Raw genomic sequence first — 26,158 nt, 5'->3', positions numbered from 1 at the left:
TTTTGTGGCATGGGTTTTTTATTTATTTAGCTAGTGAGTCAATTTCTACCTGTGGTAAAAAAATTTTTTTCGATTTGTACAAAAGGGTATAGTTGATGTTTCCTTCCCCAGAGGCAATCCTGTTAGCTTCATGAGTCCTCCCAGAGATAATCTACGCATGTGCAATGTATACCCCTTAAAAAATATACACAGGCTGGGTGCAGTGGCTATGCTGGTAATTCTGGCACTTTGGGAGGCCGAGGAAGGAAGATCACTTGAGCCCAGGAGTTTGAGATCAACGTGAGTAACATAGGCAGATCCTGTCTCTACAAAATATTAATATAAAAAAATTAGCTGGCTGTGGCGACATGTACCTGTAGTCCCAACCACTTAGGAGGCTGAGGCAGGAGGATCCCTTGAGCCTGAGTTTTAGGTTGCAGCGAACTATGATCACGCTACTGGACTCTAGCCTGGGCAAGCCTGGGCAACAGGGTGAGACACTATCTTAAAAAAAAGTACACAGTTCTGCACTTGGCTTTTTTAGCCTAATGACCTACTTTCTATAAAGTGCATAAAGGCATTAACTCTGAACTGCACTCTATTGTGCAGTTGTGCCATTATTTTCTGAATTGGACCCTCTGTTGGTGACTGTTAGATGCAGCCTGAACAAATAGCTTTGTTTTGTTGTTTTTTTAAATTTCAGAATATTACAGGGGTACAAACGTTTAGTTTACATATATTGCCTTTGCACTGCCTGACTCAGAGCTACAAGTGTGCCCATCCCCTAGACAGTGCACACTGCACCCATTAGGTGTGAATTTACCCATCCCCTCCTTCTCCCTCCCACCTGCCTAACACCGGATGAATGTTATTTCCTTGTGTGCACTTAAGTGTTGATCAGTTACTACCAATTTGATGGTGGAGTACATGCTGAATGAATAGTGTTGAACACACTTTAGTGTCTAGGGTATGTGCTACTGGATAACTATTATAATTTTTAAGCTGCAGGGGTGGAGTCTGTGTACACCCTGAAATTATATATAACATGAACTACAGTTTTCCCAAGGTGTGCTCCACAGCTTTCATCTAATTCTCAAAGGGACCTGTGAATCAGAAAAGGATGAGAACCACCATTCTGCAGGGTAGAAACAGGTTTTTACAGCAAGGAGCTAATTTATGGTGTCAGGGCCCCTTCTGTCCCTCTGAGCTTCCATTTCTCCGGCAGCACTTCCACAGCAGAACAGTAAGAGTCAGGGCATGGGTTCAAGTAGATGATGGTTTCAAAAACCTGAATTGCCAGTTGTGCAACTCTGGAAAGTTAGTCTTTTCTAAGCTTCTCTCTCTTTATTGAAAAGATGGGGATAACACTACCTGCCACAAAAGAGCACAGTGAGTTGAATGAGACACCGCTCAGCGCAGACTGTCTGGCACACGGTTGGTGATGAGTAAATGACAGCTCTTAGTTCTGCAACATCAACAGAAGAGAACTTCTTTTTGTTTTTGTTTTTGTTTTTGTTTTTTAAGAGATGGGGTCTCACCATGTTGCCCAGGCTGGAAGAGAACTTCTAACAAGAATTTCCTCATTCCATACCTAGCCTCTGTGCAAGCGTAAAGATTATGCATCCCAACTGTATGTGGCAGTGCCAAGCTAGTAGACTGGAGGAAGACCTTGTCATTGAAGAAGAGACAGAAGATACATAATTAGATTGGTTTCTTCCTGCCCCACAAAAAAATACAGCTTCCATCTGGTATATCAGTTGTATATGAAAGCTAATCAGCAAGAAGGGACCCTTGGCTGATGGACAGAGATGCTTCAGAAACAGCTACGTACCACCACCACTCCCAACTTTTTTTTTAATGCACAAATGACAGCCTTAAAAATTTTTTTACAGAGAAAAGACAGACCAAGGCAAGATGACTTCCCACAGGGAAGGGATTTAAGGGCTGCTCCACAAACTTCTTCAGACATCCTTGGCTACTTCCTCCTCTTGTATCTATTAAGAAAATCAGCAGAGTTAAGACCAGAAAGAGGACAGAGAAGCTCCTTTTCCATGAAAGTTTCTTCTCTAATCCCAGTCACAACCTCTGGCCCTCCAAAACTGCCAACATCACCTGGATTTAGATTTAAAGTTTCCTCCTCGTCTCTGGTGGGGCAAGCCCATCTGCTTCCTTTCCTCAAAGGAAGGGCTGTGGGAGAGAAGATGAGACGCTGAAACGAGCAAGCTCTTGGACGAATGAGTGATGTCTCACCTACCCCTCCCAGCTCCCACATGAAGCAGCAACGTCACTGGGATGCAGCATTTTCGGGGCCTAAGTCCTAAGCCTTTATGTGCTTCCACTTGGTAACATGAGTTGCTGGAAGTCAGGGCTCAGCTTTAAAACAAGGTTGGAAGAGGCCCTTCTGCGTATAAGACTACTTGGGAAGATGAGTCTGTCCCCACTCCCGGGATGGGGCAGGACAACACATTCCTAAGAGCAAGCCAGGATTCTTTGGGGATCCCCAGGACTGACCCTGAGAGGTAGGAGTTAATCACTCCCCTGAGAGAAAACTCCACTTCTAAACCCAAAAATGTGCTATTTCATGTCCAAGGCAGGAATAGCAGTACCTTAACAGCTCTCTCCTGTTCTCACGCTGGGGTCCACAGATGGGCTTACAGGGAGGTGAGTTGGAGGACAGACAGGTGCCCTTGAATTTATACATTATAAAGCTATCAGTATGTGAGAATTGGGAGTGGGGAAGGAGAGAGAAAACCTATAGCTTCCATTGGAACATCAACAGTTCCATGATCACTTAAAATCCTACCCAGCTCGATACTGTTTCAGGGCTTTCTTGCTCGTGTTGGTGAGTTCTTCATCAAATACAGATTTCTTCCTCTGCTTTTGCTTCTTGGCTGTGCACAGAGAGTATGGGTTAAATATGATCTTCTTTGGCCCAAGCTCCTAAATCCCCTTAAGCTCAGGGTAATGATTCCATATTCAGTGGATGTTCTGGCATCCAAAGACTGCATTTCATTCTACCTTCACTGGTTCCTCCAAGTAGCAGTTAGTAAGGACTTAGGCTCCAGAGTCACAGTTCAAATCCTAGCTCTCCCCACTAACCAACCACGGGGTTTCCCCATCCCCTGGACCAATAAAGGGAAAGCTGTACAGACTGGTACATACTAATTAAAAAATGTGGGTAATTGTCATCATCCCTCCAATTTTGTCCCTAACCATAAGCACAGGATTTAGGGAAAACCTCCTTACAAGCTCTCCCAGCCTTCCATCTGCCTACCAGGGCCTCTTGCTGGCTCCTCTTCGGGCATCGCTCGGGCCCGCTTGGCTCTGCGATTCCTCTTGGCCAGCCGCTCCGCAAACATCTGCGCCTTGAGGATTTCAAACTGGGACCTTTCCTCCGCCTGGTAGGAAAGGGGAGCTCTGAGTGTGGAACAGACCAGGCCACTCTGACCCCTCCCACTGGGTGAGCCCAAACTCCAAAGGAGATGCACTCACTGTCATCTCCCCCTTTTTCTTGGCATCCTTCATAAACTTTTTCCTTTTCTTCTTTCCTCTTAAGGCTAAGTCAAACTCCTGCAGAGCCTTGGCAACTGGGATAAGAAGAAAGCAGATTTTAGAGGCAATTTTATATCTTTTTTAAAACTCACAGTAAGAAGTGCATATATTTTAAATTGGTACATAACAGTGTAAAATGAAAAGCGACAATCACTTTCTCTTCCAAAAATTACCTCCATCTCACCAAATAACATGTTTTTTCAAATATTTCTCACTTAATCCATTTAAGACCTTCATTATCTATTGACCTCCTGTTATGAAAACTGAGGATTTTGGTCACTTATATTTAATACTACTCTACAACTTCCCACCATATAGTTATAACTCTATTTTTAACATAGAAATTTAACATATACACCCTTAGTTTTTTGTCCCATGAATACAGTTTCTGAAATTGGTGATATAACCTCTATTTAGGGAAATTGTATAATCTCTAACAAAATTAAAAATACATATACCCTCTGACCTACAATTCTACTCTTAGGAATTTATCCTGCTAGCCAAATATACTTGCTTAATTATAAAAAGGCAAATGTACAAGGTTATTCATTACATCGCTTGTTCATAATGGCAAACAACTGGATTTGTCCTTCAACAGAGGACTAGTTAATAAATTGTGATCTACCCACATGATGGAAGACCATGCAGACATTAAAAAAAAAAAAGAGCAGCAAAAATGAGTCTATATAAAATGATCTCCAACCTACAAAATTAAGTGAAAAAGTAAATTGTAGAACAATGTGAATTCATTATTGTTTTGGCTTCTAGCATTGGACAGGGAATATATATTTAATATCTCCTGACCTTTTAAAAAATTTCTTATTGTGGTGAAATATATATTATATAAAATTTGCCATTTTACCCATTCTTAAGTGTATATATAATTCAGTGGCACTAATTACATCATAATATTGCACAACCACCACCACTGTTTCCAAAACTCACTGTTTTGGAGGCCGTTCACTGTCGTCATCCCAAACAGAAGCTCTGCGTACTCCCCCAGCCCCCTTCCCCAGCCCTAGGCAATTTCCAGTCTACTGTCTGTGTGCATTTGCCTATCTAGGGGCCACACATAAGTGGAACCAGACATTTATCCTTTTGTGTCTGGATTATCTCATTCAGCCTAATACTTTCACATCCTTATAGCAAGTATCAGAACTTCCTTATGGCCAAATGACACCCCATTGTGTGTGTGTACCACATTTTGTGTATCTATTCATCTGCTGATGGACATAGTTTGTTTCTACTTTTTGGCCATCAGGAATAGTGCAAAGGAGGTATCTGTCTGAGTCCTTGTTTGTAGTTCTTTTTGGTATAGACCTAGGAGTGGAACTGCTGGGTCCCATGGTAACTCTATGTCTAGCTGTTTGAGGAACTCCCCAACTTACTTTTCTCCTTCTTCCTCTCCTCTCTGGTCTGGAACCAGCTCCTCTCGGGCTCTTGGTCTGCTGCCTTCTTCCCCTTCTCCAGGAGCCGCTTTGCTGTATTGATCTGGGGGACAAAAGGAGGCCTGTGGAAGCCTGTCCCTGCTAGTATATGGCATGGCAGCAGCAGGAAGCTGCTGCCTGCAGAAGCCTGGGGCTCTGGTGAGATGGAAACATCAGAAGGGCAGGACCCACAGGGACGGTGCGGTTTGCTTACTGAGCTGCAGTGAGGACGAGAGCCCTTCGTAGCCTCACCTGGGCTTCTGATTGCTGCATCTCCTTTTCCTCGGCCTCCAGTTGCAGAACTGCATACACGTCTTTCTCCATTTTCTCAATCTTGTCCCGGAATTTGAGGATGACGTCTGGAGAGAAGAGAATAAAAAGAACTTAAAAATAAGGGTGACTGGCCGGGTGCGGTGGCTCACACCTGTAATCCTAGCACTCTGGGAGGCCAAGGCAGGAGGATCACTTGAACCCAGGAGTTCGAGACCAGCCTGAGCAAGAGTAAGACCCCATCTGTACCAAAAAGAAAGGGAGAAAAAAAACAGCCAGGCGTTGTGGCAGACGGCTGCAGTCCCAACTACCTGGGAGGCTGAGACAGGAGGATCACTTGAGCCCAGGAGTTGGAGGTTACAGTGAACTTTGATAATGCCACTGCACTCTACCTAGGGCAACAAAAACAAACAAGGCAACTGAACAACCCTCCTGACAACCCTCCAGCCCTTCATATTAAAAAAAAAAATGAAAACAAAAAAGAGGAAAAAAATAAGGGTGACTACTATGTAGCTGATGAAAATAACGAAGCTGCATATTTACTGACGTAGAAAATCGTGTTTAATGTGTGACTTTTGTGCTTCACAGACCCCCAGACTAAGAGTGACCCCTGCCTACCTCTCTGACCTGTGACCCCCTGCTCACCATGTCCTAAGCCCCCTGCCCTTCCTTCCCTTGTACTCACCGCCCGGCTCCCCCGGCTCAGCGTGCCCTGCCCCAGCTCCCAGCGGCCAGTTCAGCTCCACTGCCGGCTGCTCAGAGGCCTTTCCTGAACAGCCTTCCTGTGTAGGCACCTCTCCTATCACTCCCAATCACATCCGCGGTCAGCTTATTTGCTGTCGTTTCCTCCCACCCACATGTCAGCCCTGCTTCGTCCCCCGCGGTGCCCAGCATCCAGAGCAGGACGGACAGCACCGGGCATGGAGCAGTACTCAATGACCGTTTGTGGAGTGAAGGAATAAAATGCAAATGAAGAGAGATCTATGAAGAGACGAAGTCTGAAAGGCTATGTACCTAAATGTTAACAGTGGTGAGCTCTCTGACACACAATTACATTTTTGCTTACTTTATTGACCAATTTCCAACAATGACTATGTATTATTTTTATAACTTTAAAAAAATAATTTTAAAAGAGGATGTGCTTTATGTGATCCTGAAGATCAGAAGAAAAAAAAGAATGAAAGATACCTAAAAAGGATGAGAGTTGATCTCCTCCCTACCCTCAGCCCTCCACCAATAGGAAAGAGAAGGCATTAGTGGGAATTTTGCCCCAAGAAGAGACCTTCTCTTCCCAGTTTCGTATGGGAAAATACCTATGAGTGGGGCTCTGTGTTCACAATTCCACCATTATTCCCTCTCGCACACAGGAAGACAAGCTCAGAGTGGTGAGGCGAGACCTGCCCAGGGTCACTCAGCGAGGAAGGGGCAGAGCTGGGATTCAAATGTGGCTCCCGACTGCAAAGCACCTGCTTGCGGCCCCTATGCTCTGCCCCCGCCCAGCCACCCGCACTGCCCTGCACTGTGGCAGCGGTGCCCACTCACCCTGGGGGAGTATCCGGGCCTTCACAGGGGCCTTGGCAGCTTTTACAATCTCCTTCAGCATCTTCCGCTCCTCTTCACCCACCAGAGAGACGGAGCGGCCAGCCCTGCCGGCACGCGCTGTTCGCCCCACCCGGTGGACGTAATGCTTGATGGTATTGGGCATCGTGAAGTTGATTACCTGCAAGGGCAAAACTGAGCATCAGTCCGACCTGGCAGGGGAAGCGGGGAGCCATGGGGACATGAAAAGACTCCCACCAAAAGTTCAAGGAAAACAGGGCCTGCTCACCGTTTTGACCCCCTCAATGTCAAGTCCACGGGCTGCCACATCAGTGGCCACGAGGATGTCAATCTGTTCATCCTTAAATCGCCTAGAAATAGCCACAAACAGAGCTGTTCCTCCAGACACCCTACCCCGATAATGCTCCACAGGAGCCACAGCTGGCAGAAAACAGAGTAAGATATGTGTCGTCCTTCCCAGTCAGCTTCCTACGGGGCCCCTCAACAGCTCCCACCCTGGGGACCAGTGTCCTAGGGCACAAGGGTCATCTCCCCCGAGACTACAGAGTCAGAGTTCTAAACGCATCTGAGCGGTGACCTCCCAATGTTAGATAAAAAGATTTAAAGCAAGGATTATGCTGTGTCCCCTGCTATTGCTCTAAAATAACACTTGGGGTCCTGTGTTTTGTTTTGTTTAGAGACAGGGTCTGGCTCTGCTGCCTGGGCTATAGTATGGTGATGTCATCATAGCTCACTGCAGCCTCAAACTCCTGGGCACAAGTGATCCTCCCACATCAGCCTCCAGAGTAGCTGGGACTACAGGTGTGCACCACCACACTCAGCTAATTTTTTTAGAGATGGGGTCTTGGTATGTTGTCCAGGCTGGTCTGGAATTTCTGGCCTCAAGGGATTCTCCTGCCTCAGCCTCCCAAAGTGCTGGGATTACAGGCATGAGCCACTGCACCTGGCCTCCAGGTCCTGTTTTTCCCACTATCTGCCCTGCCCAAGAAGGGTGGGTGGGAGCCCCAGTCCCTGCCCCAAATGTTACCGGAGGGCCTCCAGCCGCTGCGTCTGTGACAAGTTGCCATGGAGCTCACCCACCTGCAGCCCCATGAGCCCCAGGAGGATGTGCATGCGGTGGGCCTGCTTCTTGGTCTGCGTGAACAGCATCACGTGGTCCGTGAAGGTTCTCGTCAACAGAGCTGGGAGGGAGAGAAGAGTGAGCCGGCAGCCAACTCTAGGCTCTTATCCTACAAGTACCCCTCGTCATCCAACGTGCCCTGCCTGGCACTGGGGGAGTTGGGCACAGTCCCTGACCCGTGGAGCTCACATTTCAGGGCGGAGACAGAGAAGACAATTCCCAAGGGTGATAAAGGTGAGGAGAGTGAAGGGAGGATGGGGAGGGTGGCTTTAGAGCTGACCCCTCTGAAGAGGTGACATTAGGTTGAATGACAAAGGAAATTATTCACAGGAAGACTGGGGGAAGGTTCCAGGCAGAGGAAAGAGCAAATGTAAAGGCCTGGAGGCAGGAACAAGCTTGGCCACGAGAAAGCGCAGGCAGACACGTGGCTGGAGCCAGGAGCAGCCTACACAGCTGGGGACCCCAGGCAGGCGAGGGCCAGGTTCCGGAGGGTCCTGCAGGGCTCCCGAGGGAGTTTAGCCTGAGAGCAACGGAAGCCAGTGCAGGGTGTTCAAATAAGAACACAAGGAGAGCAAATGTTCTCTTGTGGGCAGTCGTCTTCGGTGGTCTGCAGTGTGGAGAGTCACAGAGGGCTGCACCGAGGCAGAGAGCCGGCCAGAGGCTACGCGATAATCCAGGTGACACACAGCAGCGCTCTGGCTTGCCGGGCCACAGTGGCAGCTGGCGTGGGAGTTCGTCAGGACAAGAGGACAGGCGAGGCAGTAAAGAAAAAGGAGGCTCAGGGAGGAAGGAGGCAGTGGAGGAGCAGCGGTGTGGCCCTGCACGGGGGGACAGCACGCGGAACATGGACAAAAACCAAGCCCACCCTGCCCGGTCCCGCCCTGGGCTGCCACCTGCCACAATGGCTTCCCGGTCCCCTTCCCGATTAGGCCGGATCCGGACAAACTCCTGCCGCAGGAAGGGAGCCACATCCGTGTTGCTGTTCACAAATATCCTGGTGGGATTCTTCAAGGAGACAGAAGCCAGGTCTTTCACCTGCCAAGCACAAAGCCAGGTTTGCTGGGCTCTCGGCACAGAGGCAGGGAAGGAGGAAGCAGCAGCGCTCACCCCGGGCAGCCCGCTCAGGCCCGAGCATGCCTGCCCCCCGCCGCAGAGAAGCCCCTCGGCCCACCTCATCTGTCATGGTGGCCGAGAAGAGCATGGTCTGGCGGTGGTGGGAACACATTCGGATGATCTCCTTCATCTGCTCCTCAAAGTACTCGTCCAGCATCCTGGAAGCAGAGAGAGAAGGGACATGCCAGACAGGGCTGGGGTGCTCTTCTGTCATGGTGAGGGACACCGAACCACACACAGCTCTCGGCTGTCACTGGTTGTGCTTAGGCGTCAACTCACAACTCCTAAGGACAGTGACCTTCTCCTGCATAACAATGTCATCATCACACCCAAGACAAACATTTAAGTGTTTGAATAATACCTAAAGTCCCAGGCCACATTCAAAAGTGTCCCAAAAGTGTCATTTTATAACTGTCTTATGTTTTTGTCCAAGAACCAGAGTTCTCGTACTTAGCTGCCACAGCTCTTCAGCCTCGCCCTTTTCACACACTGGATTTGTCTAATTGTTTCCTGGTCACTGACACAGAAATCGTCATGGGGAGAACACTCCTGGGCAAGGCTGTGCCCCTCGTGTCCACTCCATTAGGACGCAGCGGTGGCCAGTCTGTTGCAGACCTGCGGATGTGCATTTGCTCACTTGGACATGGTGGTGTCTGCCAGGTCTCTCTGCGGCAAAGGGACCTTCTTCTCTTTGTAGATAATAATAATCTATGAGATTACCTCGATTCCGGCACTTCCCCACCCCGGACAGGCTCCGGTCTAGGACCAGGTCTGGCACCGAGCTGTCCTGTCTCCTTAGTCTCCTTAATTTCAACCGCTGCCTCAGCCTCTCTTGTTCTTTCAAGACACTGACATCTTTTAAGAATACAGTTTCCCCTTTAAATCTTCCCCTTTAAAATCTAAGTCAAATCATGTCCCCTTGGCTTCAAATGGTCCCCTTTACCTCCTCCAGGCCTCAGGAATGCTTCATTTGTTCTAGGGGTACCAGCCAATCAGTGTTCAACAAATACTCACTGAGCACCTGCTATGTGCTAGACAGGGCCCTAGGCGCGGGGGTACGGCAGCATCCCCTTCAGGAATACCGTGTCCCAGGAGAGAGGGGGAACACAAACGCTACATGACCCCTCGGTGGCAATGCACTAAGTCAGAGAGGCCCAGCAGCCAGAGGACGCGGGCAGGAGGGGATGAGCAAGGCAGGACAGGGACGGACAGAGTGGGCAGCAAAGGCCCCCTAATGAAGTCACAAGTAGAGCAAAAACATGACGGAGGCAGAGGCTGCTCCAGCTGCGGGATCAGCAAATGCAGAAGCCCCAAGGTGGGGCTGTGCAGACGAGCTTTATCAACGAGTGTGCTGGGGTGTGAAAATGAGACCAGATGCCGGGAATTCCGCCTGAACCTGGCAGGATGGAGCTGCCATCCACTGAGCTGGGAGAGACAGAGGTATTCGGGATCTGATGCTTGTGTAAGGAGCTGCAGAGCCCTGGGGTGCTTCAATCTGAGTGAACCTCCCATGCTCTCGGGCTGTTTGTGACCGACTTGCCTTGCCCTGCTCCCACCCCCATCCCCATCATCGGTCCAGTTCTTGAGGAGTCCATTCTGTTCAGTCACGAAGGAGATAGGTGAGCAGATGGGACCCATGCAGGATGCAGGAGGAGGGAAGGAGGGAGGAGGCATAGAGTTGGGAAGAGGGAGCCCCCCCCAGCCCCCGCCCCATCCCAGAGGCCGTCTGCAGGAGCCTCGCTGGCCTGTCCCCTGCATTACTCCCTGGACCCTCAACACCGTGGGGCGGGTACTGTTCTTATCTCCCATTTACAAATGCCAAATAATTTGCTTTGATAATCTAAACAATGCTTCCAAATGTCAGGAAGTGGCAAAGCTGGCATTTTGACCCACCTTACCTCTTAACCATCATATTACTGAAAGAGAGAGACACACAGGAGAATGTGGGCTAAGGATGGACGGAGGCCCCAGTTTGAGCAGCTGAACTGGCATCACACACCAAAGGCGATGGCCGAGCGCCACGAAGAATAACTCAGGGCGGCAGGGCCACAGCCAGGACATGGGCCTTGGGATCCCAGAGTGCCTGGGGCCCCGCCATGTGCCGTGTACCTGTCAGCCTCGTCCAGGATGAGCACCTCAATGTTGCTCAGGTGGAAGGAAGGGCAGTTGTGGAGGTGATCGATAAGCCGACCCGGGGTGGCAATGAGGATGTCCGGCGCTGCCCGAAGAGCTGCTTCTTGGGACTTCACGTCCAGGCCACCTGCATAGGAGAGCCCCGCCAGGTGGCCAGGTCAGTCACTCGCCAGCATTACCCCAATACCTGCCACCTGCCAGGCCTCGTGCCAGATACAGAGGAAACAGCAAAAAACGAGACTGACAAAGGCCCCACGCTCATAGATATCCCAACACAATGGGATAGTCAGATTATGAAATTGCAATTATGCTAAGTGAGAAAATCAAAAACGGTGGCGACGCAAAGACACTTCAGAGTAGAATGATCGAACCATCTGAGCACTGAGAGAGGAGCTTTGGAAATTGATGAAGTCTTTGTACATGGAGATAAAAATCACTTTGATTTCCAACTGCACAGGGAGGGCAACATCTCCCCAAAATAATATTTAATTCATTATTCACGCTAAGCAGAAATTATATCCTAAATTTATGTAATACTGAGAAAGGCTTTTTTCCCATGATTTTGAGATGTCATTTTTCAAGGTTTAAGTCTCAGTCAAATCCTCCCCCCCATTATGTACTACGAAAACGTCATCTGGTTTTTAAGTGGATTCAATCAACATAAAGGCCGTCACTGGCAGATGGCAGAAAGCGTCCATCCTCTACCACATCGTGGTCTCTCGGGGACCAGCAGCCCTTGGCCAGAAACTCACCCACAGCCAGGCAGGTGGTGATGTTGCAGAACTGGGCCAGCTGCCTGGTGACGGAGTGCACCTGGATGCCCAGCTCTCGGGTGGGGACCAGCACCAGCACGCGGGTGACTGGGGCCTGGAGGGGTTTGTAGATCAGACGCTCCAAGACAGGCAGGGCAAAAGCAGCAGTTTTACCTGGAGGGAGGGCAGCAAGGAAGCAATGAAAAGAGGGTCAATCCTTTCCAGGGTTGGGCTGTCATTTGAGCACAGAAAACCTACAAGTCTGGTCAGGGGGAAATGAAGCAACTTATTTTTCATAGAACATTTTTTATGTTCTTGAATCACATGGGCAGTGTAAAAATCTCTCAGAAATACAAAAAAGCATGAAAATAATAAAAATCACCCATAATCCAGCCAACCAGAAAGAAACATTATTAACATAATGGTATCTATATTACCAATCTTTTTTTTTTACAGACCGAAATATAAAAACACAAATTTTAGTCTTGCATCCTCCCTTTTTCAAAAACTTAAGTGTATATTTTTCCATTTCTTTAAATACTCTTCCCTTTTTTAAAATGGCTGCATAGTATTCTAGTACATTACTATTTCCATTATAGAATTAACTGATCTCTATGGTTGGACATTTCAGTTGTTTTTCACTAATATACAATGTAGTGGTGAACACCCCTTTTATAAAATATTTACTCCTGTGAAGGACCAAACATGGTGGGGCCAGGAGGCCGTGGTCACAGAGATACCCAAGAGGATTAAATGAAGATGACCTTCCCTAGACCCATTGAAACCTGTGACCCATTACTGGACTGAACCTCTTCTCCTGCCCTATTTATTTATTTATTTTTTTTTTGAGGCAGAGTCTCACTCTGTTGCCCGAGCTAGAGTGAGTGCCGTGGCGTCAGCCTAGCTCACAGCAACCTCAGACTCCCGGGCTCAACCGATCCTTCTGCCTCAGCCTCCTGAGCAGCTGGGACTACAGGCATGCACCACCATGCCTGGCTAATATTTTCTATATATATTTTTAGTTGTCCAGATAATTTCTTTCTATTTTTTTAGTAGAAACGGGGTCTCACTCTTGCTCAGGCTGGTCTTGAACTCCTGAGCTCAAATGATCCTCCCGCCTCGGCCTCCCAGAGTGCTAGGATTACAGGCGTGAGCCACTGCGCCCGGCCGGGGAATTTTTTTTACTGTACGCTTTTCTAAAGTATTTGATTTTTGAATCATTACATGTATTATCTATTCAAAATCAGAAATGTTTTAAAAAATTAAAGAAGCTAATTATTACAAATCATAGTTCATAAAACCCTGGTTTTGTCACTTGCTCCAAATACGGAAGTGAGCCAGCCCTCTCAACCTCTGAAAAGTCCATCCTTATTTCTTCAGCATAAATTAATCTAAATAGGTTAACTGAATAACTCACAGTAACACTTTTAAGAGTGAGACAATCTACTGCCAAACTGCCTCCAAAAAATGAAATCATTTAACTTCCTGCCCGCAGCGTGTGAACGAGCAAAGCGTGGCAATTCTCGCTCTTTCCCCAAGATGGAAAGAGGCCAACGCCCAACAAACAAGGAGAGGTCGTCTTTAGAATGCAACGCTGCACACGCTGGGCCACAGCCACGGGCTACGTGGTCTGGGAGAAGGGACCAAGTGCTGCAAAGAATGACCCACGCAAGGCTGAGCACATACACTGCTGTCACTTGTCACTTGTGACCTGAAGAGACAGAACTGAGGATCGCTGACCCATCCCACCCGGGTTCACAGGAAAGCTGATTCCTGGGCTCTGCAGGAACAGGCCAACTCGGCCGACCGTCCTGTTCCTTTAAGCTGTGTATTGGCAGTAGACAGGGTTCTGATTCTGTCTTCATCACAGCATTTTAAGGACTGGACTGTTCACTCCGTCTCTCCCCTCACTCCTGGGTTGTAGAGAGCTAAGACAGAGAGGCAACTTTGTGCTGGGGCCAAGATGGAGAGGCCCCCGTCTCCCCTGCACCCCTATCCCCCCAGCCCCAGCTCTCCTGCCGCTGGGATGGGTAGTCCAGGCTGTGCTGGGCACTCTCTTCTCAGCCACTCCCCCCAAAGAGGACCCTCCCTGTGCCTCCAGTTCCCTCCCACTACAGCCACAGGGAACAGGGAACAGGGCAGAAACTGAACATTCTGTCAACTGCTACTATGAAGACAAAATGGAAGCTGGTCAACTCTAAGTCCTCCCAAATCTTCAAAAGCCATTAAAACCACCAATCCAATATGAATTTCTACAAACGTTTCAAATAGTTCAAAAGCTAAGCATTTTTAGCAAAATTAGCCTTTTGTTAAGTCAACCTAGAGCCCTGTTCTGGATTCAACATCCTTCCGCCCACCCGAGTCCCTGTCCTTTTTACCTGTCCCAGTGGCTGCACAGGCACAGATGTCCTTCCCCAGCAGCCCCACAGGTATGCACGCCTTCTGGATCGGGGTGGGCTGCTTGAAGCCCATGGCTGTAATGGCCTGAGGAGAAAAGATGGGGGGGGGGGTCTCAGTACAACACAAACAGGGCAAGCGTCCAGACAAGTGGTCACTGTGTCAGTCCCTCCCATTCATTCCACAGATGTTTACTGAGTGCCTACTACCTTGGCAGGCACTGAGGACACAGCAGTAAGCCAAAGAAACAAAAATCCTGTCCTCAGGAATCTTACAGTCTGGTGGAAAAGAAACAGACCAAAAACCAGACACATGCCATGTGGATATAGACGCTATGGAGAAAAATGCAGCAGCCACGGGGGCCAGGGAAGGAGGAAGGGGTTCAATACTCAACAGGGCTGTCAGGGAAGGTCTCACTGAGCAAGGGATATTGAGTTGAACACTGAAGGAGGTAGGGAAGCACCCCAACAGATTCCTGGAAGAGTCTACCAGGTAGAGGGAACAGCAAGTGCAAAAGGCCCTGAGGAAGAGGATGCATGACCTGTCTGAGGGCTAGCAAGGAGGCCAGCATGCCAGAGCAGAATGGTGCTAGGAGATGCCATCAGAGGGGACCAGAAGGGGCAGAGTCTTGTAGGTCAATGTAAGGACTTTGGTTTTTAAGCCAACTGAAACTGGAAGCCACTGAAGGGCTTAGAGAAGAGGGACATAATGGAAATGATTGTTTTGGGGTTTCTTTTCTTTTTTTTTTTTTTTCTTCCTTTTTCTGTACCAGTCACACAGAAGTTTTGTGGTTTTTATTTTATTTTTGTTTTTTTTTTTAGAGACAAGGCATTGTTCTGTCACCCAGGCTGGAGTGCAGTGGTGTCAGCATATCTCACTACAGCCTCAAACTCCTGGGCCCAAGCGATCCTCCCACTTCAGCCTCCAGAGTTGCTGGGACTACAGGTACGCACCACCACACCTTGCTAATTTTTTAATTTTCCGTACAGACAGGGTCTCATTCTGTCACTCGGACTGGTCTCAAATGCTTGGCCTCAAGTGATCCTCCCACCTTGGCCTCCCAAAGCATTTGGATTATAGGCATGAGCCACCGCACCCGGCCGGAAATTATTGTTTAAGGGGGTTCTCTGGCATCTGTGTGGAGAGCAGAGCCCAGGGAGGCCAGTTCAGGGCTACTGCAATAATCCCACGGTTGCCCAAGGAAACCGCTACCTTCAGAAGAGGACGGGAAAGGTTCATGTCCTGGAATGAGAGGTTTTCATCATACTCAGAGGCATCTTCAAAAAATCCTCCTGCTTCCTACACCAGAAAATCAAAAGAGAATGAGAAGTCAGCAAAAAAGGCCCAAACAAACCAAATGATCTCAAAATCCTTTCAGGTTGCCAAAACGAGCTGCACACTAAGTTCCAAACCCACGCTCACCTGTCCTTTCTTCTTCTTCTTCTTCTTCCGATCCTTTACTTTGAGTGTATCTATGGAGAAAAACACCGCTGGTGAGCACAGCTCAGACTTACCGAGCACTTGCACTCTGCCGAACACTGCCCTACCCGCTCACACGATGACCGCACTACACCCACACACCAGCTATGAGGGGCCACTGCCACCAGCCTCGTTTCACAGATGTGGACACTGTGTGGCAGTGCAGTGAAGTAACTCGCCTACAGGAGGTAAACCCGGAGAGTCTTGTCCAGAAACCAGACTCTCAACCACTACGCTACAATATTTTAGCACACATTTCTGCAAGAAATACTTACTGAGCACCCACTACGTGGCTGGACCCATCTGATGTGGGGTACCCCAAATAAGTTTGAGTCAGAGGCGTCCAGAGGCTGTGTGGGGCTAGAGAAGGGGAAAGCAAACTGCCTGCAAAGTGTAACATCCTGAACAAAAGCCCAAGAGAGGAGAAAAATCTAAAAGAAAGGAGTTCAACGTAGCAGGCTGGAGATCTTAAATATCAACTGTGCAGAAGAGGGGAGGAATTGCTATAGAATGAAGGTGATGCCTTCCTGTCCCCATTTGACACCCCCACCGTCACACCCACCCGCTTTGGTGAGGATGCTCTCGTCAGCAGAAGAGTAGTCGGTCTCCGATTCCTCATCCTCTGAGCCTTTCTCGTCTTTCCCCTGAAGGTCTCCCTGCTCCTCCGGTTCGGAGCCCTTCTTCGCTTCTTTCTCCTTCTCCGACCCCTGGGACTTGGCTTCTTTATCCTGGAAAAAAATTAAAATAAAGCAAGGGTGACTGTAAACTTTGGGAAATTCAGAACCTAAGAAGAGCAACGTGCAGCTGTACAAAGTGGACAGAACGCCGTGTGGGCCCTTCTCGAAGATTAACAACGAGCGCCCAGAGCAGAGAGCCCACCCCGGGCACACCCCAGCTCGGGCTAATGGAGAAATGGTGGGGTCGTGTGGAGTGAAGCTCAGGGCGTAGCTGCGATGAGAAGTAACTGCTTTTCGTTCTCACCTCCGTTTTCCTTTTCTTTCGAACTTTCTCAATCTTCTCATCTAGTGTAGTGGCTGCCCTCTGCAAATAAAAACGGAGAGATGAAAAAGAAATATACATGTGGGAAAGAGACCAAGCCAGGTTTCTCTGAGGGTCAAGTCTCAAATGTTAATATAGAAAAGGCTTGTCTGTCCTGGGACAGGTTACTCCATCTGCAGATTATTCATGGCAAAAAAAACCCTCAGCATTAAATAATGGGCCTATTCGTGAAGGAACTTTAAATTACCAAGTGCCAATACAAACATCCACATTTTAGTTTTTTTTTTTTTTTTAAGAGACAGGGTCTCAATATATTGCCCAGGCTGGACTCAAACTCCTGGGCCCAAGCGTTCCTCCGCCTCAGTCTTCTAGGTAGCTGGGGCTACAGGTGTGCGCCGCCACGCCTGGCTCACAAACAATCACATTTTAGAAGGTGTTTACTATTTAGAACCATAGAATTACTAAGAGATGCAAGAATTATACGTAAATGATACTTGGGGCCGGGCGCAGTGGCTCACGCCTGTAATCCTAGCTCTGGGAGGCCGAGGCGGGTGGATCGCTCGAGGTCAGGAGTTCGAGACCAGCCTCAGCAAGAGCGAGACCCCCATCTCTACTAAAAATAGAAATAAATTATCTGGACAACTAAAAGTATATATAGAAAAAATTAGCCGGGCATGGTGGCGCATGCCTGTAGTCCCAGCTACTCGGGAGGCTGAGGCAGGAGGATCGCTTAAGCCCAGGAGTTTGAGGTTGCTGTGAGCTAGGCTGACGCCACGGCACTCACTCTAGCCCGGGCAACAAAGTGAGACTCTGTCTCAAAAAAAAAAAAAAAAAAAATTGATACTTGGAAAAACCCTTCCGCTTGCCAATCAGACATAATTAATTCAAATATTGAAATCTGAGCAAATTCAGGTAATGCTGGATCTTGGCAAAACTTCAGAAAGGTAAGTAAATGGTAGGCACCCTTTCTGCACACTCAAGGCACCCTGACCTGCTACGGCACTTACCACAAATGCAATTCACTGTGCAATCATGTGTCTCATTATTTCCTACCCTGCCAGACTGTAAGCGCCATAAGACCAAGTCCTTAATTACATGGGGTCTATATACCAAGACCTGGCAACAAATATAATATCTGTTAAATAAACCTGAAATAAATTTTCATCAAAATAAGGAATAGGAGAATAAACACTTTATAATTAATTTGAAAAAGAAAAATTTCTTTGACATTCTCTGGGAAAAAAATATATATATATATAAAATAAAAAATCCTCTCAAGGTGATCTTAAAAAGGCAATGCTAGTTTATTTAAATCAGAGCAAGGACCATCAGAGTCAGGATTAAACTGTTCTGAGCAGGCAATATTTCTCTTTGAAGTACATGAAATGGAAAATGATTTTGATGCATCCTCTAGCTTGTTAACCAGATTCACAGAAATGCACGGGATCCTGGCAATGACATTTGTGGCAGTTTTGGCTGTGCTGTGTGGGAACCAGGAACCCTGGACGTGATGCCACGTAAGATCACCTGGCAAGTGACAGAGAACAGCAATATCTGTGGGGCAGTCAAGCTTTAAAACACTACCAAGGCTGCCTGCTAAATTGTTCTTTGTTACAAACTGATATAACAAAGATTTCTTTCTGATATTCAAAACAAGAAGTGTATCTAAAAAAGAGACCACTTTAACACATAGGTGTCAAGGAATTTATGTAATGTTTGGTGTTCCTAAACCATGGGGCCAGAATCATCAGATTCCTCTAGGATTTTTTTTTTCTCACATTTTAATGTCTATAAAATCAAGAAGGTATCTCCTAATACTAGACTGAAGTTAGTCTTAGCTCACCATTCCCTCCTCCAGGAAAAGCTGCCATGGATGTTTTATAGTGAGGGAAAGAAGATATTTTTGATACTTCTAAATGTCATCTATAGATCAATGAATGTGTTTGTAACTAAAGTCTACAATTAATCCATTTTGCAACAGTTTCTACTATCAAGACCTCTCTTCCCACCCTCTCAAAACTATACTACCTATCTGCAAAGGGGTTCCAGCATGTGCTGAGTGTAAGCAGAAGGTAAAAGGCAGTGAGGTCAGGGGTAGTCCCTGAAACCCACAGTCCAACCTTTACAGCCCAAGGTCTGGAACTGTCCATCACTGTCAGTCTCACCTTCTTCTTGAGCTGGCTCATGACATCAGCCAGCGCCCAGCTGCCATCATACATCCCCTCCTTCTCAGTGAAAACGAAGTCTGGGTTGAAATCAGCACTGCGGTTCTTCCGCAAGGCTTTCTGCTTTCTGCCCAGCACGATGGGCTCCTGGGAAGAAGGAGAGGCAGGGTGACCATGGAGCTGAGAGGAAAGAACATCTGGACTGCAGGTGTCCAGGCACGAGATGGCAGCGGACTGTACTAGGGTGGGTACAGTGTGAATGGAGAGGAGGGAGAAGCCTGGGAGTCACGAGCCAGCTTGCAGAGCCCTGGAGGGGGTGAGGAGGAAGAAGCTGTCAAGAATGACTCTAAGGTTTCTGGCTTGAGACAGAACCAGGATGGGAGAGTGAGCGAGACCACAGTTCAGCTTTGGAAGAGGTGAATTTGTAGAGGCCATGGGACATCCAAATCAATGTGTCAAGTAGGCATAGGCAGATCAGAGTGCAGAGGGGCAACATCTGGCCTGAATCTTTGAAGGGCAAGCACTTTTTTCACGACACTGATCCCTTTTTACTTGCCGTAACGTCTGTAACCGCCCCCCTCCATGCCACCATGAGCTTCAGGAGAGTGGCGCCCATCTTGTTCATCGCTACGTCCCCAACGCTTAACACTAAGTCTAGCACACGTAAGTGTTCACTCAACACTGTCTCGCTGAATATACGAGTGACGGAGGACCACGGCTCCTGGGGCAGGAACCAGGACTCACCTGGGACCTCTACGATCTCTCTTACGCAGGCCAGTGAATGGAGACCGAGTTCAGCACGGCGAAAGAAATGACACGGGCAAAGGCGTGGAGGTGGGGAAAAGCTAGCGGTGAGCAAACTGGGGAAGATCTCGGGGTCCCGGGGAGACCCTTCTCCGGAAAGCGCCCGGCCTGGCGGGGGCAGCTGAGGATTCGGGGACAGGGGTCTGCGCAGTCACCGGGAAAGGTAGCAGTCAAGGAACCCCAGGGGACAGGAGCCGTGCCCCCAGCCCCGATCGGCTCGTACCTCCTCCTCGTCTGCGGAGTCAGACTCGGGCTCCACCGGCACCTCGTCATCCTCGCCTATGGTCCCGATTAAACCGAGCTCCGCGAGCATGGTGTCGCCGGAGCCACTTCCGGAAGCGATCGCAGCTGCCCGTGCGGCCCTTACTTTTTCGCAGCCTCCTCGTCGTCACTGCGCAAGGCCAGGCTTCACTTCCGTTTGAGCTGTCCCTGCCGCCCTCCCCCTTTCGGCCGCTTAGAATGCGCGTGCGACAGTCTGGGGGCGTGGTTTCGCGTGGTTACGCCGGGGGCGTGGCTTTATTTAGATGAGCAAACTGCCTTGTCTCGGCGGTCGGAAAGCAACGGGGGTCTCTGAGCGGCGCGCGGGGTGAGGGAGAAAGGCTAAGGGGGTGCGTTGGTAAGCTCCTTATGTGCATATTTATGCACAAAAAGCTGTGGAAGAAAATACAACAAGCGGCTAGCAGTGACTGTTCCTGCGTGGTAAAATTGTAAGTGATTTTTAATTTCTTAGCATTTTTTCTACAGTAATCATTTATTTTCATAAAAAAAAAAGAAAATTAAACAAGCACAAGACTAGCTAACACTTATATAACATTTACTATGTGCTAGTACTAATCTAAGTGCTTTTACGTGCATTGACTGATTTAATCCTGACAGCAACCTTAGGCTGGAGGTATCATTGTCACTTCGGTTTTACAAATGAGACTGAGGCACAGGGAGGTCCTGAGGTCACAGAACCAGTTACTAACAGAGCCAAGAATATAACCCAGGCAACAGCTCCTGGTATCTTAGCAAAGTAAGTCGCAGAGCTTTCCAGGAACTTTTCCTCTCTCATTTCTGCTTGTGAAAATCTTACTGTTAAATCTTACTTTCTCGCAATTATCTCCTCTGCACAGCTTTCCCAAAACACCACCTCCTATATGATGTCACTCAGGACTGTCTATCCTTCCTCACAGCTGTTTGCCCCTTCCATAACAACAGTTTCTACTTGCAACAGAGTTGTAGCTGTAACACAAAAGTAGTTTCAGCTGTCTTTTTTTCGCTTGACAGTTTTATTCATTTTTAAGTATACAATTCAATAGTATTAACTGCACTCACAATATTGTTGCAACCTTCACCACTATCTGTTTTCAAAACTGTTTCATCACCCCAACAGAAACTGTGTAATCATTAAGCAGTAACTCCCTCATCCCATTCTCCCCCCAGCCCTTGGTAACCTCTAATCGACTTTCTGTCTTTTTGAAGTGACCTATTCGAGATTTTTCACCTAAGTGGAATTATACAATATTTGTCCTTTTGCATCTGGCCTAGTTCACTTAGCATCAGGTTTTCAAGGTTCATCCACGTTGTAGCATGTATCAAAACTTCATTATGGCTGAATATGTTACATCACATGTATATGCAACATTTTGTTTATCCACTCGTCTGTTGATGGCCCCTTGGGTTCTTTCTAACTTTTGATTATTGTGAATAATGCTGCAAAGAACATTGTCTTACAAAAATCTATTTGAGTCTCTGTTTTCAATTCATGTTGGTATATACCTAGGAGTGAAATTGCTGGGTAGTGGGACAACACTGTTTAGCTTTTTGAGGAATCACCAAACTATTTTCCACAGTGGCTGCACCATTTTGCCATTAGCATATGAGGAGCCAGGCACAGTGGTACACGCCTGTAGTCCCAGGCTAAGGTGGGAGGATCGCTTGAGCCCAGGAGTTCAAGGCAGCAGTTCACTATGATTGCACCTGTGAATAGCCATTGCATTCCAGCCTGGGCAACATAGTGAGACTCCGTCTCTAAAACAAACAAACAAAAAACCCAAATCATACTGCCCTGGTCTCCTGCTTAAACACTACAAATGCTCTTAGAATAAAAGCCTGATTCCTTCCTATGGGCAACATGATTTAGCCCCTGCCTCCCTCTCCAGCTTCACTTCCTACTACTCTCCTCCTTGTACCCTACACTCCAGCCACATTGTCCCTCTTTCTGTTACTCACCAAGTCAATCTCACTCCCACCTTGAGGCCTTTGTACTGGCTGTTCCCTCTGTTTGCAATGCTGTTTCCTCTGCTCAGTGCATGACTGGCTCTTTCCCATCCTCAAGATTCCATTCAAATGACACCTCCTTGGAGTCTCCTTTTGTGACCACCCCCATAAGCCAGCAGCATCCACCTTGCAGTCCCTCTCTGTCCCATCCCTCTTTTATTTACCTCATAGCACTTAGCACTCTTTGAAAGGGTCATATTTATTTATTTGGTGAACTTATTTATAGTCTGACTAGATGTGAGCTCCAGAAGGGTGGGGGCTTGGTGCTGCACCCATAGTGCTTAGTGCAGAGTAGGCATTCAGTAAACCCAGATGAGTTCATGAATGTCCCTGTGTGTTTTTGAATCATTTTCAGATGTAGGTTAAGTCTGTATGTCAATGTTTGCTCAACTCAAATAGACTTTACTTATTTATTTTTTTTAGGAACAGGGTCTCGCTCTGTCACCCAGGCTGGAGTGCAGTGGCACGATTATAGCTCACTGCAGCCTCAAACTCCTGGGCTCCAATCCTCCTGCCTCTCCCTCCCGAGTAGCTGGGACTACAGGTATGTGCCACCACACCCGGCTAATTTTTCTATTATTATAGAGATGGGGCCTTGCTCTTGCTCAGACTGGTCCAGAACTCCTGACTTCAAGCAATCCTCCCACTTTGGTCTTCCAAAGTGCTAGGATTACAGGCGTGAGCCACCGAGCCCAGACTGGATATGCGTTGTTATTGAACATACAGATACCTCCCCACCATCCCCGCTGCATCCTTTCCCCCTCAATGGGACGGTAACTGCCCTGCGTGTTTTCCTGTCTTGTCCTCTCCCCTGTCTTCTCCTTGTGGCAGCCAGGGCAAATTTTTAAAAATATGAATCAGATCCAGCCACTCCTGCATTTAAAACCTCATTTAAGGATCACAAAATCAAGGCCTGATGCTGAATCAAGGACATCAAGACAACGTTACTTCCTTTAAGTCAGGAATTTCTCAGTCTTGGCAATGTTGACATCTGGGACTGGTTGGGGCTGTTCTATGCTCTGTAGGACGTGTGGCAGCATCCCTGGCCTCTACCAACTAGATGCCAGTGGCACCCCCTCACCCATGGTGATGACCAAAATTGTCTCTGGACCTGCTGTGTTAATTAGAGTCTGCAATCTCCGACTGCCCTAGGTCCTTCCATACCCTGGGGGTTGCCACGTGCTTCATACACATGAAGCACGTGCTGCCTGCTGGCCCCAGAAGCATTTTAGTTTGTATATTAGGTTGTGTGGGCGGCTTCAACAAAAGAAATTTATTTTCTCACGGTTCTGGAGGCTGGAAGTCTGAGATCAAGGTCTCCTCCCTTGACTTGCAGATGGCACCTTCTCCGCGTGTCTCCACGTGGCCTTCTCCGTCTGTGTGTGTGTGTGTGTGTGTGTGTGTGTGTGTGTGTGTGTGTGTCTGAGTCCTAATTTCCTCTTCTTATCAGGACATCGGTCACATTGAATTAGGGTCACCCTAGTGACCTCATTTTAATTTACTTACCTCTTTAAAGGCTTTATCTCCAAATATGGTTACATTCAGAGGTACTAGTAGTTGGGACTTCAACATACGACTTTTGGGGAGAAACAATTCAATCCATGACAGTTTGCTACTCCTGCTCGCTTCCAATGCATCACCTTCTTGACATACAAATAAAAGCTTTATTGGGGTATAATTCACACACACTTCACCCATTTAAAGTGTACAATTTAATGGATTTTGGTGTATTCACGGTTGTGCAACCATCACTACAATATAGGTTAAAAACATTCTCATCAACCCATAAAGAAACCCTGTGCCAATCAGTAATCACCCCTCCATTCTCCCCACTTCTGCTGAGCCCTGGGCAACCACTAATCTACTTTCCTGTCTTTATGGATTTGTCTGTTCTAGCCATTTCATGTAAATGGAACCATAGTCTTTGGTGATGTCTTCTTTGACTTAGCATCATGTTTTCAAGTTTCATCCATGTCGTAGCATGTATCAGAACTTCATTTCTGCTGGGTGCAGTGGTGCACACCTGTAGTCCCAACTACTCTGGAGGCTGAGGTGGGAGGATCCCTTAAAGGCCAGGAGTTCGAGGCCTCAGTACATGAGGATCATGCCTGTGAATAGCCACTGCACTCCACTCTGGGCAAGATAGCGAGACCCCTATCTCTAAAAAAATAAAAATAAATTAAAAGAAAACCTCAGGGCCAGGCACTGTGGCTCATGCCTGTAATGCCAGAGCTTTGGGAGGCTGAGGAAGGAGGATTGCCCTAGGCTAGGAATTTGAGACCAGCCTGGATAACATAGCAAGACCCTGTCTCTACAAAAAAACAAAAATTAGCTGGGAGTGATGGTGTGTGCCTGTAGTCCTAGCTACTCAGAAGGCTGAGGTGGGAGGATCACTTGAATCCAGGCGTTCAAGGTTACAGTGAGCTATGATTGTGTCACTGCACTCCAGCCTGGGTAACAAGAGAGAGACCAGGCCTCTAAAAAAAAATAAATAAATAAAAAATAGCTTCATTTCTTTTTATTGATCAATAATAATCCATCGTATGGATATACCACATTTTATTTACCCATTCATCAGTTGATCAATTAAAAGCTTTACTTCTTAAAGGCATTAATTAATATTAATATGCAATGTCAATGAAGATGTGGGAAAATGGACTCTCTCTTACCATTGTGGTGGGAATGTAAACTGGTAAAACATTTCTTAGGGGCAATTCAGCAAAATATAATAAGAACTTTAACGTGGGCATGCTCTTTGACCCAGCAATTTTACTCCTAGGAATGCATACTTTTAAAAAATCATGGCTGTGATGAACACTATTTCTGGTGACAGGCACACCAAGAGCCCTGACTTAAGCATTATACAAGCTATCCATGTAACAAAAACAGTTGTACCTCCTTAATTAATAATTTGAAAAAAATTATTAATTTTAGTTTAAAATTTTTTAAATTAAAAATCAGATGGAACTAAAAGATTCCATTTGAGAGAAATTCTTACACTCAATCACAGAGAACATATTGCATGGAAACGGCATTTGAAATAATGAAAAATTATAAAACACTTAAAACAATTCTTAGGACATTGTAAGAGCTATAAAAAAACTTTGTTAAATAGATAAGCCTAGTGCCCATTAATAGGAGAATAGATAAATAAAATGTGGTAAGTCCTAATCTGAATGCTTTTTAAAATTTTTTATTTTTAATTTTGATGGGTACATAATAGTTGTATATCTTTACAGGGTACATATGATGTTTTGATACAGGCATACAATGTGAATTAATCAAATCAAGGTAATTGGGGTATCCATCACCTCAGGCATTTATCATTTCTTGTTGTTAGGAACATTCCAATTCCACTCTTTTAGTTATTTTAAAGTCTACCGTAACTTACTGTTGATTATAGTCACTTTGCTGTGCTATCAAATACTGTTCATTCTTAACTATATTTTTGCACCCATTAACCATCCCCACTTTATTGCCACCCCCCCCCCACCCTTCCCAGCCTCTGGCAACCATCATTCTGCTCTCTGTCTTCATGAGATCAGTTGTTTTTAATATTCAGTTCCCACATATGAGTGAGAACATGCAAGATTTGTCACTCTGTGCTTGGCCTATTTCATGTGATGTTCTCCACTTCCATCCATATTGTTGCAAATGGCAGGATTTTATTCTTTTCTGTGATGTTAATAATGGTTTAAATGATAGAACTAAAGCTACAGATACCAACATGGGTAGATCTCAAAAACATGATTATGAGTGAAAAAAAATTACAGAAAGATATATAAATAATATAGGAGCTATGATCATGCGTGTAGGCACCATAGCATAATGGTTAAAAAGATGGGCTTTGGAGCTGGGCAGCCTTGGTTCAAAATCCTGCTTTTGCCCCTCACTGAGTGCCTTTGGGTAACTTCCTAGCTTCTCTGTGCCAGTTTGCTCATTTATAAAATAAGGACGCTGTCAGGAAGGATGTACAACAGTTTATTAGTAAGAGGGAAAACCTCTGGGTCAGGAGGATACAAAATGGTATTGAGGATCATAAGTTTTTGTTCTTTGATTCTTTCTGTAGTTTCATCTAATATTTTTCAAATTAATAAACTATGCCAGTTAGTAAGCTACTGTCAGCTTCACGCTAACCCTTCTATA

The 26,158-nt window shown here is 46.9% G+C and overlaps 1 protein-coding gene across 1 annotated transcript; it reads right to left on the bottom strand.

Moving 5' to 3' along the window:
* Positions 1–1,470: 1,470 nt before the first annotated feature.
* Positions 1,471–20,159, bottom strand: DDX27 (DEAD-box helicase 27). The gene is made up of 21 exons (XM_045529242.1): positions 19,974–20,159; positions 18,947–19,093; positions 16,764–16,823; positions 16,345–16,510; positions 15,726–15,775; positions 15,516–15,602; positions 14,285–14,390; positions 11,907–12,080; positions 11,131–11,281; positions 9,080–9,179; positions 8,802–8,943; positions 7,816–7,969; positions 7,057–7,138; positions 6,771–6,948; positions 5,211–5,317; positions 4,920–5,022; positions 3,472–3,566; positions 3,254–3,377; positions 2,783–2,870; positions 2,092–2,166; positions 1,471–1,973 (listed from the first exon to the last, which is right to left on the bottom strand). Exons 1-21 carry the CDS (start codon positions 20,061–20,063, stop codon positions 1,955–1,957), a joined length of 2,298 nt encoding a protein of 765 aa, XP_045385198.1. The 5' UTR covers positions 20,064–20,159; the 3' UTR covers positions 1,471–1,954.
* Between the last annotated feature and the right edge of the window lie 5,999 nt (positions 20,160–26,158).

This window comes from Lemur catta, chromosome 17, assembly GCF_020740605.2.
Source record: "Lemur catta isolate mLemCat1 chromosome 17, mLemCat1.pri, whole genome shotgun sequence".
NCBI classification, from domain to species: domain Eukaryota; kingdom Metazoa; phylum Chordata; class Mammalia; order Primates; family Lemuridae; genus Lemur; species Lemur catta.
This window is presented reverse-complemented; position numbering and strand designations above follow the sequence as displayed.

Coding starts and splice junctions, on each gene's coding strand:
- DDX27 (XM_045529242.1), bottom strand. CDS start 20,063: ATGCTCGCGGAGCTCGGTTTAATCGGGACCATAGGCGAGGATGACGAG. Junction 19,094..19,973: donor ACTCCGCAGACGAGGAGGAG/GTACGAGCCGAT, acceptor CCTTCTTCCCAG/GAGCCCATCGTGCTGGGCAG. Junction 6,949..7,056: donor ACATTGAGGGGGTCAAAACG/GTGAGCAGGCCC, acceptor TTGCCCTTGCAG/GTAATCAACTTCACGATGCC.